A 16265-nucleotide genomic window follows, 5' to 3' on the forward strand; every position below is an offset into this window, starting at 1 on the left:
TTAATGTAATATACTACCTTAACAGAATAAAAGATAAAAATTACATGGTCATCTCAATAGATGCAAACAAAGCACTTGGCAAAATCCAACACACTTTCATGATAAAAATGCTTAAGAAATTAGGAATAGAAGGAATTTATTTCAACATAATATAGGCCAAATATGGAAGGCCCAGAGCTAATGTCATGCTCAACAGTGAAAAACTGAAAGCTTTCCCTCTAAGATCAGGAACAAGTCCAGGATGCCCACTCTTGTCACTTCTATTTAACCTAGTTCTGGAAGTCCTAGCCAGAGCAATTAGAAAAGAAAAAAGAAATAAAAGACATCCAAAATGGAAAGGAAGAAGTAAAATTATCTCTGTTTGTATATGACAAGATCCTATGCGTAGAAAACCCTAAAGAGTCCACAATAGCCAAACTGTGGAAGAAGCCTTGATGTCCATCAACAGATGAATGGATAAAGAAGATGTGGTATATATGTACATATATACATACATGTATACACACAATGGAATATTACTCAGCCATTAGAAAGGACGATACCCACCATCTGCTTCTACATGGATGGAACTGGAGGGTATTATGCTGAATGAAGTAAGTCAAATGGAGGACAATCCTTAAATGGTTTCACTCACACAGGGAATATAAAAAACAGTGAAAGGAATTACAGAGGAAAGGAGAGAAAATGAGTGGGAAAAATTAGAGAGGGTAACAAAACACGAGAGACTCCTAACTCTGGGAAACGAACAAGGGGTAGTGAAGGGGAGGTGGGTGGGGGGATGGGGTGACTGGGTGATGGGCACTGAGGAGGGTACTTGACGGGATGAGCACTGGGTGTTGTACTATATGTTGGCAAATCAAATTTCAATAAAAAAATAAAATAAAATAAGAAAGCCCTAAAGAATCCACAATTAACTATTTTAACACAGGTTAAACTAATAAATTCAGTCAAGTTGTAGGACACAAAGTCAACATACAAAACTTAGGAGCAAAAAAAAAATCACCAAAGTGAAAAGGCAAAACACAGAATAGGAAAAAATATTTGCGGATCATGTATCTGAAAAAGGATTATATCTAAAATAAATGAAGCTCTTAAAATACAATAACAAAAAAACTCCATATAACACAATTTTAAAAATGAGTAAAAGGCCTGCATAGTCATTTCTTCAAAAAGACAAACAAGTGGCCAACAGGTATATAAAAAGATTCTCAATATCACTAATCATCAAGAAAATGCAAATCAAAACTTCAATGATGTATCACTTCACACCTGCTAGGATGGCTATTAATAACAACAACAAAAACAAGTGTTGGTGAGGATATGGAGAAATTCTAACCTTTGTACACTGCTGGTTGGAATGTAAATGGGTGTAACCACTACGGAAAACAGTATGGAGCTTCCTCAAAAAATTAAAAATAGAACTAAAATAGAATCCAGGAATCCCACTTCTGAGTATATACCCAAAAGAACTGGGATCATCCTGATGCATGGAAAAAGAATATGTGTATAAATACAATGGAATGTTATTTGGCCTTAAAAAAGAATCTTGTCATTTGCTACAACAAAAACTTGGAAGACACTATGCTAAGTGAAATAAACCAAACACAGAAGAACAAATACCACATGAGAATTTGTAGATTACTAAATGGGAATTTGTATCAGGTATCTAACATAGTCAAACTCATAAAAGCAGGGTAGAATCACGTTTACCAGGAGGCTCAGAGGTGGAGTAACTGGGGAGATGTTCATCAAGTGTACACAGTTTCACTAATGCAAGATGAATAAGTCCTAAACATCTACTGTACAACAGAGCGCACATAGTTATCAATACTATATTAGATAAAATTTATTGAGGGGATCTTATGTTAAATATTATCAAAAGAAAAAAGGAGGAAGGAAGTTTCTAGAGGTGATGCTTTAAGTTTAGGGCATTGTATATGGTGATGGTTTAATGGTATACACTTATTTTCAAACTCACCAAGATGCATACATTAATATGTACAGCTTTACTGGGTGTTAATATGTAAGTGATGAATCATTAAATTCTACTCTTGAAACCAACATTTCACTATGTTAACTAAAATGTAAATAAAAAATTGGGGCGCCTGGGTGGCTTAGTTGGTTAAGCATCTGTCTTTGGCTCAAGTCATGATCCCAGGGCCTCAGCAGGGATCCTGCTTCTCTCTCTCCTCCATTCATGTTCTCTGTCACTATCTCTGTCTCTGTCTCTAATGAATAAAAAGCTTTTAAAAAAAACTGATACTAAAAAACCCAACGAAACAAAAAAATGTACAGCTTTTTATATGTCAAGGGTAAGAAACACAATGGGGAAAAGATAGTTCCTTCAGTAAATGGTGTTGGGAAAAGTTGGTATCCACATGCAAAATAATAAAACTGGACTCATTTTATATCACACGCATAAAAATCAACTCAAAATGTGTCAAAATCTTAAACATAAGACCTGAAACTCTAAAACTCCCAGAAGAAAACTTAGGGGAAAAGCTTTATGACATTGCCTTGACAATGATTTCTTGAATATTACATCAGAAGCACAGGCAGAAAAAGCAAAAATCAAGTAGAACTACATCAACTGAAGCACTGTACGGCAAAGGAAACAATCAGCAAAGTGAAAAGGTAACCTACAGAATGGCAGAAAATATTTAGAAATCATATATCTTATTAAAAGTTAATATCTAACATATACGAGGAACTCCTACAACCCAATAGCAAAAAAACAAGTAACCCAAATTTTTAAAATGGGCAAAAGACCTAAATAGACATTTCTCCAAAGAACACATGTAGGAAATAAGTTGGTAAGGATGGAGAAAAACTGGAATTCTTGTACACTGTTGGCAGAATGTCAAATGGTACAACCACTATGGAGAAAAGTATAAAGGTCCCTCAAAAAATTAAAAATAGAACTACCATGGTCCAGCAATCCCACTTCCAGATACTTATCCAAAAGAATTAAGATCAGAATATCAAAGAGATAGCTGAACACATATGTTCATTGCAACACTGTTCATGATAGTCAAGAGGTGGAAATGTTCATCATGGATAAAGAAGATGTGGAATATACACACAATGGAATATTACTCAGCCAGGAAAAGGAAGTAAATCTGGTCATATGCTACAACATGGACGAATCTTGAGTGCACTATGCTAAGTGAAATAAGCCAGTAACAGAAAGACAAATACTGTAGGACTTCACTTATATGGTATCTACAGTAGTCAAACTCATTGAAGCAAAAGGTAGAATGGTGGTTGTCAGGGGCTGAGGGGAGAGGGAAATGGGAAGCTGTTGTTCCATATTTATAAAATTCAGTCACATAGAATGAAAAAGTTCTAGAGATCTACTATACAGCACTGTGCTTACAGTTAACAATACTGTAATATATACTTAAAATTTGGTTAAGAGAGTAGATCTCAAGTTATGTTTTTTACTACCATAAAAAAAGATGGAGGAAAAAATCTATATATTTTAGCTGGAATAAATTATATCCTTTATAATTTAATGGAACTTGAGAATAATTCAGACAGAAGCAGCACAAAAAAAGAGCTAGAAAATAGAGCCCACTTAAAAAACTTAACCACTGAAGCATGGATAAATGTATTAAACACTGTAATAAGCAAGAGACTCTATGTCTCAAAGGCTTTAGAAGCTGGATATTTGCATATTTAGCATTTAAATATACTTCTATCTTAAAGGCAAAGGCACAGACTAACTGACTTGTGATTCACTTAAATAAATTCAGGTGATCTAGAGTTCTGGCTCTGAAATACCTAAGATAAAAGTATCGTCAAATAAATAACCATAGAAAGGAGTATGTGAAACATACTGCAAGTTTCTCACCAAGTAGGAAAGATCCATACTAAAATTGTTCCCTTTGATATGAACACTTTTAAAAATCAAGAAGACTTCTGGTCAAGGTAGCTTGGTCATTTCTTGCTTGGATGCATCTTCTCTGTTCCAAACACACATGTGCGCACGTGCACGCACAAACACACACACATCCATATACATGTGTATGTATCGATGGATATATCAACACATATATATATTCATATATATGAACATAATTGTACACACAGATGCAGCTAGGCTCAAAAACAAGATAAACATTTCCGTGAAACAGAAAAACAGATACGCCAAGTAATAACACAGGATCAAACTTCCTGGCATCCTTCTGCAATATACAGTATTATTTTGCATGTTTTGAACTTTGTATAAATAGTACTATATTGTATTTTTTTTGCAAGTATCTGTTTTAAAGTTTTAGAGACTATTTTTTAGAACAGTTTTAGAATTACAGAACAACTGAGAAGATAGAATAGTTCCCATATACTCCATACCCAGTTTCAATTATTATTAACATCTTACATTACTATGGTGCATTTGTTGAAATGAATTAATATTGATACCTTATTATTAACCAAAGCCCATAGTTTATTTAGATTTTCTTAGTTTTTCCCTAATGTCCATTTTTTGTTCCAGGACTTCATCCAGGATACTACAGCATATTTAGTTTTCACGTGTCTTTAGGCTCTTCTTTGGTTGTGGCAGTTTCTCAGACTTTCCTTGGTTTTAATGATCTTGATAGTTTTGAGGCATACTAGTCAAGTATTTTGTAGGATGGCCCACTACTAGAATTTTTTTTTCTAGTGGTTAGATTGGGATTGTGGATTATGAGAAGGAAGACCAGAGAGGAAAGTGCAATTTTGATCACAACATATCAAGCATGCACAGGGTCGACACGATTAATGACTATTGATGTTGGCCTTAATTACCTAGCTCAGTGTTGTTAGGTTTCTACACTGCAATATTACTTTTTTCCTGCCTTTCCATACTGTACTCTTTGGAAAGAAGTCACTTAAGAACTCAAAACTAAGTAGTGGAAAGTTATGTTCCCCTAGTTTGAGGTGGAGCATCTATATAAATTATTTAGAATTCTTCTGTGTGAGATATTTGTCTTCTCTCCCAGTTATTTGATTTACTCAATCATTTTACTTATCAGTATGGAGTCATAGCAATTTATCCTATACTTTAGGTTATAATCCATTATTAACTTATCTAGTTTGTTGTACAAATTGTTCCAGTTTTGGTCATTAGAAACTCTTTCAGTTGGCTCCTGTACTCCTTTGACATATACTCAACGTTTTTATGTTGGGATTTTCAGCACTTTCCTACTTTCTGTCACTACAATATGCTCAAGTCTCATCTTGTATATTCCCTGCCTCAGTACTAGAATCAGTCAGTTCTCTAAGCAGCTCTGGTTACTTTTTTTTTTTTTATATAAAAAGAGTGTGAGCAGGGGGAGGGTGGAGCAGAAGTAGAGGGAGAGAGAATCCTAATAAGGCTCCACACACTCAGCACAGAGCCCAATGCAGGGCTCAATTTCACAACCCTGAGATCATGACCCGAGCTGAAATCAAAAGTTGGACACTTAACCAACTGAGCCACCCAGGCACACCATTGGTTCTTTTCATTAGAGAATGGTATTTACAAACTAAGATTTGGGTGCTGAATGTGCTCGTTGCTACTGGAGTATCACTTCATTTAGATCTCCTCAGGTGATAGAGAAAAACTTATATGTCTATACTAACTTGTGTGTATATACACACCTATAAATATTTTATATGTACCCATCTTTATATTAAGTTAAACATTATTTCATTCTGATGTCTCAAACTCTAAACCATTATGAATCATTCTAGCTTCTTTTCATTGCTTATCTGTATATTACACCAGTGAAAAATCTGGTTCCCGCCATCTGCCATCCATTTACTTAACTGCTCCACTCATTATACCTATGTATCAGTATCAAGATTGCTAACCAATACCCCCATGAGATACAAACTTATTAACTAGGGTACAGTGATTATATGCAGCTGTTTTTAGTCTTCTAGATTCCACATATTTCCAAAAATACTGAAGTCAGTACCTTTCACCCCCCCATACCTTCGCTGAGGTTGTTTCACATATTTATAACACAGATTCTCTTATTATAGTCTGCATTCTTTCCTGGGGTTCCCCTACCTCTCAAATGATTCTTTAATATTTGTGTACATTAAGGGTCGCTCTTCATGCTGTACAGTTTTATGGATTCTGATAAATGCATATCTTGCACCGACCATTATTTAGAATAACTTTACTACCTTAAAAATCCCCTGTGCTTCACCTATTTCTCTTTCCCAACCCCCTAAACTGGCAACCATTGATCATTTACTATCTCTACGTTTTTGAATTTCTGGAATGTCATATAATTTGAATTATACAAAATGTAGCCTTTTCATACTGGTTTTCACTTATTAATATATTAACAGTTTCTCTATGTCTTTCTGTGGCTTTCCAGATCATTTCTCTTTATTGATGGATTATATTCCACTGTACAGATGCAGCACAGGAGAATGTATCCATTCATCTATCAAAGGACATCCTGATTGCTTCCAGTTTTTGGCAATTATGAGTAAAACTGTTACAAACATTCACATGATGGTTTTTGTATAAATATCAGTTTTAAAATCAATTGGGCACATAACTAAAAGTATAATTTATGGATTATATGGCAAAACTATGTTTAGCTTTGTGAGATTGCCAAACTGACTTCAAAGACGTACTATTTTGGATTTTCAATAGCAATGAATAAGAATTCCTGTTGCTTAGCATCCTCAATAGCATTTGGTATGGTCAGTTTTATTGTGAATTTTAGCCATTCTAATAGGTTGGTAATGGCATCTCACGGTTGTTTTATTTTGTAATTCCCAGATGACAAATGATGATGAGCTCCTTTTCATATGCTTCTTTGACATGTATATAACTTCCTTGTTGAGGTATCTATTCTTACATTTTGGCCATTATTTCATTGGGTTGTTTGTTTTACTACTGTTGAGTTTTAACAGGTCTTTGTATATTTTAGATACAAGTCCTTTATTAGACATGTTTTATAAATATTTTTCTAGTCTATGGCTTGTCTTTTGATTTTCTTAGAAGTGTATTTCATATAGCAGAAGTTTATAAATTTAATAAAGTCTGATTTAACCATTTTTTTTTCTTTCACAAATCATACTTTCGGTATTGTATCTATAAATGTATCACCAAATACAAAGTCATTTAGGATTTTCTTCTAGTAGCATTATAGTATTGTGTTTTACATTTAGATCTATGATTAATTTTGAGTTAATTGTTTTATAGGATCTAAAATCTGTATTTAGATTCTTATTCTGCATGTGGATAAGCAGTTAGTTATTTTAGCACGATTTCCTGAAAAGAGTATCTTTCCTTCATTGAATTGCCTTTGCTCCCTCATCAAAGATTAGTTCATCATATTTGTGTGAGTCTATTTCTGGAGTCTCTATTCTGCTCCACTGATCTATGTATCTTTCTTTTTTCACCAATACCTTTCTTGATTACAGTAAATCTTAAAGTTGGGTAGTATCAGTTCTCCAACTTTGTTCTTCAGTATTGTGTCAGATATTCTGGGTCTTTTGTTTTTCCATGTAAACATAACCAGTCGGTCTATATCCACAAAGTAGCTTGACAAGATTTTATTGGGATTGTGTGGAATCTACGTGTCATTTTGGGAAGAACTGACATCTTAACAATATTAGATCTTCCAATCCATGAACATAGGTTATCTCTGCATTTATTGATGATCTTCTTTAAATTTTTAGCAGTTTTATACTTTTCTGTGTATAGATCCTGTACATATTTTTTTATTTTATTTTTTTTAAAGATTCTATTTATTTATTCATGAGAGACAGAGAGAGGCAGAGACACAGGCAGAGGGAGAAGCAGGCTCCATGCAGGGAGCCCGATGTGGGACTCAGTCCTGGGTCTCCAGGATCACTCCCTGGGCTGAAGGCGACGCTAAACCGCTGAGCCACCTGGGCTGCCCAGATCCTGTACATATTTTGATAGACTTGTACCTAAGTATTTTACTTTTTTGGTGCTTTTTATAAAACAGTATTGAGTTTTAAATCTCAATTATAATTGTTCATTCTTTAGTATACAGAAAAGCAATTGGTTTTTGTATATAAACCTTGTATCCTACAACCTGCTATATTCCACTTATTATTTCCAGTAGTTATTCACATTGTTGTTGATTCTTTGGGATTTTCTACATAGACATAGATCTGTGAGAAAAAAAGACAATTTTATTTTCTCTTTCTCAATCTGTGTGCTTTTTGTTTTTCTTTTTTTTAAATTTTATTGCACTAGCTAGCATTTTTAGTACAACAGTGAAAACAAGTACAGAAAGGGGACGTCCTTCCTTGCCTTATTCCTGATCAAAGGGGAGAGCATGCAGTTTCTCACCATCAAGTACATTGTTAGCTGTAGGGTTTTGTAGATATTCTTCATCAAGTTGGGAATGTTTCCTCCTATTCCTAGTTTGCTGAGAGTTTTTTGTTATGAATGGGTTTTGGATTTTGTTAAATGCCTTTTCTACATCAATTGAAATAATGATATAATTTTTCTTTAGTTTGTTGAATGTTGAATCAGCCATAGATACCTAGAATAAATCCTATCTGATCATGGTATATAATTATTTTGATCTATTGTTGGATGTGATTTCCTAATATTTTGACTTCAATCAAAATATTTTAATCAAATATTTTTATTTTCCTAAAATTTAGGATTTTTGCATCTATGATCACGAGAGATATTTGTCTGAAGTTTTGCTTTAATTGATGATTTTATCTGGTTTTGGTATTAAGCTAATGCTGGTTTCATAAAATCAGTTAGAAAGTGTTCCCTCTCTTTCCATTTTATAGAGAAGATTGTAGAGATTAGGTGTCATTTTATGATTCCATTTTTGTCCTTCTCAATGTATCAATTATATTTCATTTTATAATTTTTAGTGGTTGCCTTACTTTACAATATTAATTTACAACTAATCTAAGTCCACTCTCAACATTATACCACTTCACAGGTAGTGCAGATAACTTATTAACAGTTATATACACCAAATACTAATTCCTCCCTCTTATCCCTTATAACATTCCTGTTTTATAACAATCATTTACCCATATGCTATAATTGCCTAACACATTGTTGTTATTACTTTGAACAGTTATCTTTTAAATAACTTAAAAATAAGATTTTATTTTACCTTTATGTATTCTGTCTCCTATGCTCTTCTTTTCTTTATAGAGACCTAATTTTCTGAACTCTATCATTTTCCTTCACTCTGGAAAATCTTTTTTGAAAAAGAAATATTTCTCACAAAGCAGATTTACTATTGACAAATTCCCTCAGTTTTTGTTTGTCTGAGAAAGTCTTTTTTATTTTTTGTTTCATTTTTGAAGGATTGTTTTGCTGGATACAGACTCCTAGGCGAGTGTTTTTTTCTTTCAATACTTTCAATATTTCACTTTTCTCTTCTTGCTTTCTTGAATTTCTGACAAGAAATCCAATGTAATTCTTATTGTTCCTCTAATAATGTGTTTTCCCTGGGTGTTTTCAAGATTTTTCTCTTTGTCTCAGTTTTCTGTGTTTGAATATGATATGCTTAGGTGTATTTTGGGAGTATTTATCCTGGTTAGTATTGTTTTCCCAGATCCTGTATCTGTGGTCTAGTGTCTGTCATTAATCTTGGAAAATTCTCAGTTATTCCTACTTCAACTATTTCTTCTCCTTTTATTCTCCTTCTGGCATTCCAATAGCATGTATGTTATACCATTTGAAATTATCCCATAGTTCTTGGATATTATTTTCCTTTTTTTTTTTTTACAGTCCTCTTACTCTTTGCATTTCAGTTTGGGAAGTTTCTACTGGCATGTCTTCAAGCATACTGATTCTTTCCTCGGTCACTTCCCATCTAATGATGAGTGTACCCAAATCATTTCATTTCTTTTTAGTGTTTTTGATTTCTTGCATCTTCTTCTGATTCTGAGTTTCTATCTATCTGCTTACATTACTCATCTGTGCTTGCATATTATATATTTTCTCTAATAGATTCTGTAGTATATTGATCATAGTTACTTTAAATTCCATATATCTGTTAATTCCAAAACTTGTATATCTAAGTTTGGTTCTGATGCTGGCTTTGTCTCTTCAAACTGGTTTTCCTTTCAGCACACCCTGTGATTTTTTGTTGTTGTTGAAAGCTGGACATGATGTATAAATTAAGAGGAACTAAGGTAAATAGGGCATTAGTATGAGGTTTTATGTTAATGTGGCCAGGAGTTGGCTGTGTTTGGTGTTTATTCTAGTTGTAGATGTTAGAGGTTTCAATTTCCTCTAATGTCCTTGTTTTTTCTCTCCTGTTTTTTTTTTTTTTTTTGGGGGGGGGCGTTTCCTTAAAAACTCCTTAAATGGAGTCAGCCTTGTAAGTCTTTCAGCTATCATCCATAGTTAGTGTACTGAAGCCCTATTGATGGGGCAGTAAAGTGTGTGGCAAGGGAAACATTCTATAATCTCATAATTAAGTCTCAACTCTTTTAGTGTGCCCGTGTCCCTAGCTTGTAACCTTCGTAAGTGTTTCATAGCTTTTTTTTCTTTCTCTCTTAGATGAGACAGGAAAGTTAGAGGCATCTGGAGTTGGAGAATTTCCCTTCTTGCCAGCTGGCAAAGGCTTTCATAAAGTTGTTTCACTTGCTGGGTATCCCTTTGTTAGGCAGAAGCTCTGGATGTATTTCAAAATGATTACTTTTTCCTTCTGCATGCCAGGAACAGGAGATTGTTTCTTGGCCTTTCCCCTTGAGAACCTAGTGGGGTTCCTAGAGTTAAAAGTCATGAAAATGTGAGGGTCATCATAGACTGAGGCCCCTAGAATTTGTCACTCAAACAATCTACATTCTACTTCCAGAAATTTGTCAAGGTTACCATGTAAAGGTCCTTACCAGTTTATGGCTCCAATGCTTTTTGCTACTGATAAGCAGGTCTGGGCTGTGATTCTCTGTAATTGCCTTTCTCTCTAGATTTTGGGGTCACAGTTTACTCTGTGACTTCAGTTCTCTGATGGGTCAAAGAAAAGTCATTGCTGTTTCCTTTTTTCAGCTATTTTTCTTGTTATAAGTCATGAGTGACAATTTCCAAGCACTTTACATGTTGGAGCTGAAACCAAGGAGCTTTTTGCATTCAATATTGTGAGTTTCATGCATGTTGATACCTGTAGTTCTATTTTATTCATTTTCTATACCGTATTCTATTTTATGAATATACCATGCTTTATCCATTCTCCTGCTGATGAACAAGTGTGTTGTTTATAAATAATGCTACAGTGAGTATCTTTATAACATTTCCTAATGTGCATGTGTAGGAGTTCCTCTAGGATACCTAGGAGTGGGATTGCTGACTTACGGTGTATGAGCATCTTATATTTTACTAGATATTGCCACAATATTCATAAAAGTTATTGTCCTCATTTATATTCACCCAGCAATATATTAGAGTTCTTACTGTCTCATATGTTCACCAATACTTGGCATTGACAGGCCTTTAAAGGAATGCCAACTTCCTGGGTGTTAAATAGCTTTTCACTGTAGTTATATTTTGCATTTCTTTGATTGCTAATAAGATGTTATAATTAATTGGCTATTCAAGTTTTCGCCCCTGTAAATTGCCTGTTCACATCATCTGGCTATTTATTTATTTATTTACTTATTATTGGTTTGTAGAGAAAGAGTTCCTTAAAATGACTCAAAAAGCACAAACCATCAAATAAAATACTGATGGCTTGATAACATTAAGATGAAAGACTTCTGCTTAACGAAAGACATCAGAAATGTTTAAAAGCCACCTACTGGACGAATATATTTGCTAGATAAGCAACACATGTTTGTATCCGAAATTTAAAAATAATTTCTAGGCAGCTGGATGGCTCAGTTGGTTAAGTGTCTGATTCGTGATCTCAGCTCAAGTCTTGCTCTCAGGCTCATGAGTTCAAGCCCTGTGTTGGGGGCTTCATGCTGGACCATGGAGCCTACTTAAAATTTTTTTTTCTATAAATAATACGAAAAACTAAACAAATAATGGGCAAAGAAATGCAACAGGCAAAGCACACAAGGTTACTGAAAAGCTAACAAATGCATAATTACAAGCTTAACTTGATTGCAAATCAAAAACATGCAAATTAAATCAATGAGATACCTTCAAACATTTTAGACTGGCAAAAATAAAAAGTCCAATGCTAAAGAATCTTGGCAAGGATATGAAAGAGATTTCTGAAAACCTGCTCATGGAGTTGAATATATACATATCCTATATCATAGTAATTCCACTCCTAGGAATGTAATCTAGAACAATAATTCTTAAAATGTCACTCTTAGACCAGCAGCATCAGCACCTCATAGGAACTTGTTGGAAATGCAAATTCTCAGGCCCTACTCCAGGTCTGCTGAATAAGAGATTCTGAAGGTGGAGCCCAGAAATCTGTCTTTTAACAAGCCTTCCAGATGATGCTGGTGAATACTAACATTTGAGAATCACTGCAATAGAGCAATATTTTTCCAACTTTTTTGACTGAGATCTATAGGAAGAAATGCATTTTACATTCTGGCCCACATACATATCACATATCACGTACACACACACACACACACACACACACACCAAAAGCTTCCAGAAACAGTAATCACCCTTACTCTACAGAATATACTTTGATATTTTCTATTCTATTCCGTTTTGTTTCATTAAAAAAATTGCTTGTTGTGACCTACTAATTGTAACCTGAAGTTTGAAAAAGTGTCCTAGAGAAACTCTTATACATATGCAACAGGAGATAAGTACAATGTTCATTGCAGAATTGCCTGTAATAGCAAAAATAAAAAGAAAATATCTTCAGGAGAATGGATACATTATAGTATATTTCTACAATGGAATACTACATAGTTCCTTATAGTATTAAAATAAGTTTCAAAAGCATGTATATTGAGTAAAAAAAGCAAGTTGTAGAAGGATATGTAGAGTATAATATCTGTACTTTTAAATATGTAAAATTATTATGAATATATAAATATGTAGTAAAAATATAAAAACATGCATCTGAATGATAAATAACAAATTCAGGATAATAGTTCCCTCTGGAGAGGAGATTGGGAAATGGGATTGGTGAGGGATACTTGGAAGTCTTCGGGTATATCCATAAGGCTCTATTATCTTTCTAACTAAGCTAATATGGAAATTATTATGTATTGATAAAGATGGCTGGCTAGGTATAATGGTATTTGCTATATTATTCTCTATAACTTTTTGTATATTAGTATTATTTTATAATAAAAAACACAAATCAAGCTGCCCTTGAACTAACAGTAAAAATATATTAGAAATGCAATCACTCAAAGGAAATTGCTTTAATATCCCTCATCCACACTGCCTTTTTTTAAAATTCAGGGACAGCCAGAACCTAATATTATTTTTTTGGTTTTGTTTTTTAAATTAAACACAACCAAGCATATGTTCCAGGGGCTTGTGTTGCCTCTTTGAGTGACATTGCAATAAAATTTTCCATTCTGGATGTAACATATACCAATAATGTGAAATAATGAGGTGATCAATAAAACAAGGATTGTTTAGAACTCTACATATCTATTTGTCAATTTCTCAAGATTTAGAGGCCCTACACTTTCACTTTGCTACTTAGTATCAGCAATTTAAAGTCATATGTCACATGAGAGTCAGGTGGAGTATTCTAAAAAAAAAAAAAAACTCACGTAATAACAGTAAACTCTACTCAAAACCAGGTGGCCAATTATTTATGGACTACTAGCAGAGGAACTTCGGCTACCTGATATGGTGGTCCTATGAGTATTACTTGATTTATTACTAGCCTAGGAAACTGGAGGTTGCTTTTCCTTCAATTCAGGGCCTCTAATGGATATGAACTAGTTTCATCAAGATTTCTTTAAAACTCTAGGGTAGCTTCAGACCTTAGGAAACCACAAAGAACATCAGAGGAAATACACTACTTATATAGTATGGAGAGATTAATAGTCCAAGTCAAGGAAAAACACAATCACAGTACCTATGTCATGATTCCTTGGTATAATCAAAGCTAATTTCAAAGTATTAGTTTAGGTAGAAGTAAAGAAAAATGAAAACAACCCATGTTTTTTTTCTTGGTTTGGCCTATACCTTGTTTGGCTCCCCTGGATTATATGAAGAAAACATAGGAATTTTTCGGATCTCTTCCTCTGACAAACGATTTCTCTGGATCTCATCTTCTGGGACAAATTCTATTGGCTGCGTCAGCTTCTTAGGCCCAGTCCAACACTGCTCAGGTGAATTATCAATAACTTTTGCCACATGGAGACTGGGACCTTTACCCTGTGCTGCCTGTTTTCCCTTGTCCTGGAGTAATGACGGGTTCTCAGCTGTGTCACTATCTCCCACTGATGTAGCTGAGACCAGTGAGTGGGAAGCAAAGGGTTCACCTCTCATAAGTTGGAACTCTTCAAGACGTTTTTTCATTATCATCTCTTGGTAAAAACTTTCCAGGTTGTTCATGGGATCACCTTTGTTCTTCTTTTGGGGTTCATCTAGATCAAGACAAAGAGATAGGGAAGTTCTACAAAGCCTACCAATACAACCTTTCACAAATAATAAAAATTAAATCTTGGCTCTCAGATATAGAAACTCTGTGGGGATAAGTTTGACAAATGACAATAGTATACAGCTGTTTTAATGTAGTGCATCTCAAGCAATGCTGGAACTATGGTGAGGCAAGCAAGGCACCTCAGGCACAAAATTTAAGGAGGTACTCACTCTCAGAGTCATGCAAGTACATGCACCTAAGTGATAAGGACATTAAAAAAATGTAACCAGTACAGCATTATCCCACTTCACAAAATTAATAATAATTCCTGAGTTCAGATTCAAATGGCTCTGATTATCTCAAACGTCACTTCTGACACCTGGCTGTTCAATGCAGAATCTAAACCAGGCTATGGCTGTTCTCTCTCTTCTGTCTTAAAACAGTGCCCCTCTTTTCCATTTCTCCAACTCATTTTTTTCTCCATCCTATTGAATGATTAGAGGAACCACATCATTTGTTCAGAGAACAAATGAAATTTGGCTGATTATTCATCATGTTATTGTTTAACTTTTTCCTCAAACCCCTCTATCTCTTACAAACTGGCAGTTAAATCTAGATTTGTGCTATCTAATACAATAGTCACTGGCCATACAAATTTATTTAAAGTAATGTTTTAGATATCAGTTCCCCAGTTAACCGAGTCACATTTCAAATGATCAACAGCCATATGTGGCTAATGGATACCATAATGGGCAGAAGAGATAGAAACCATTTGCATCATTGTGGAAAGTTGCATTAAGATAGCGCTGATCTAGAGGCTTGACTAGATTCAGGTTCAATATTTAAGGTAGCAATCATCCATAGATAGATGGGTACTTCCTATGACATCACATCTTAGGGCATATAATGTTTGGTGGTTCCACTTTAATGATGCTAAAGTTGATCAGCAGATTTAGAAGGTATTAGTCTGATTGCTCCATTACGAAGTTTCCCCATTCACCTAATGGGTTTTGCACCCATTGATGACCATTGCCTCGATCTGTTAATTAAGAAGTTGCAAAATAAAAAAAAACAAACAAAAAAAAAATTAAAAAAAAAAAAAAGGGATCCCTGGGTGGTGCAGCGGTTTGGCGCCTGCCTTTGGCCCAGGGCGCGATCCTGGAGACCCCGGATCGAATCCCACATCGGGCTCTCGGTGCATGGAGCCTGCTTCTCCCTCTGCCTGTGTCTCTGCCTCTCTCTCTCTCTGTGTGTGTGACTATCATAAATAAATTTAAAAAAATTAAAAAAAAAAGAAGTTGCAAAATGGAGCTCCCCTAATGATATTAGTTCTTCTGTATTTATTAATTCTATTATTTCTTCTGCATTTATTATCTGGAATTCTAAAATGAACTTACCGTCAACTATTTGGGTTTCCCCATATACAGTTCATACAGCAAAGGCCGGACAAATGCTTGATTTCCACCCCCATATTTACCAACTATGAAAGTAATGAGTTAGTACCTTAGAAATGTCCAATGATGACCAACGATTATTTTTAGTATAATCGTGAGATCATTTTCACGTTTGACGTGTTTCACTTTAATGTAATCTTTATTCTTTTTAGTCATCAAATTATCCTACTTGGGACCAGTAAGTCCCTTCAGATTGGCTCCTTGTGTTGCTTTCTAGTTTTCTGGCACAGCAAGATGTCACAAGCTCATTTTGAATATTTCCTGACTCAAACCTAGATTATCTCTCCAAGGAACCCTGGCTCCTTTTAATGGTAAATAGTGTTTAGAAACCACAATG

The 16265-nt window shown here is 34.5% G+C and overlaps 1 protein-coding gene across 3 annotated transcripts in view; it reads right to left on the reverse strand.

Moving 5' to 3' along the window:
• RBM41 (RNA binding motif protein 41) overlaps positions 1–16265 on the reverse strand; it is a 55970-nt gene that overhangs the window by 7745 nt on the left and 31960 nt on the right. For all 3 annotated transcript variants that reach the window (XM_038588002.1, XM_038588000.1, XM_038588001.1), the window contains one exon: positions 14075–14478. In XM_038588002.1, coding sequence (XP_038443930.1) covers positions 14075–14478 — 404 coding nt within the window. The remainder of the gene's footprint in view (positions 1–14074; positions 14479–16265) is intronic.

The sequence above is a fragment of the Canis lupus genome, chromosome X (assembly GCF_011100685.1).
Source record: "Canis lupus familiaris isolate Mischka breed German Shepherd chromosome X, alternate assembly UU_Cfam_GSD_1.0, whole genome shotgun sequence".
Taxonomy (NCBI): Eukaryota; Metazoa; Chordata; class Mammalia; order Carnivora; family Canidae; genus Canis; species Canis lupus.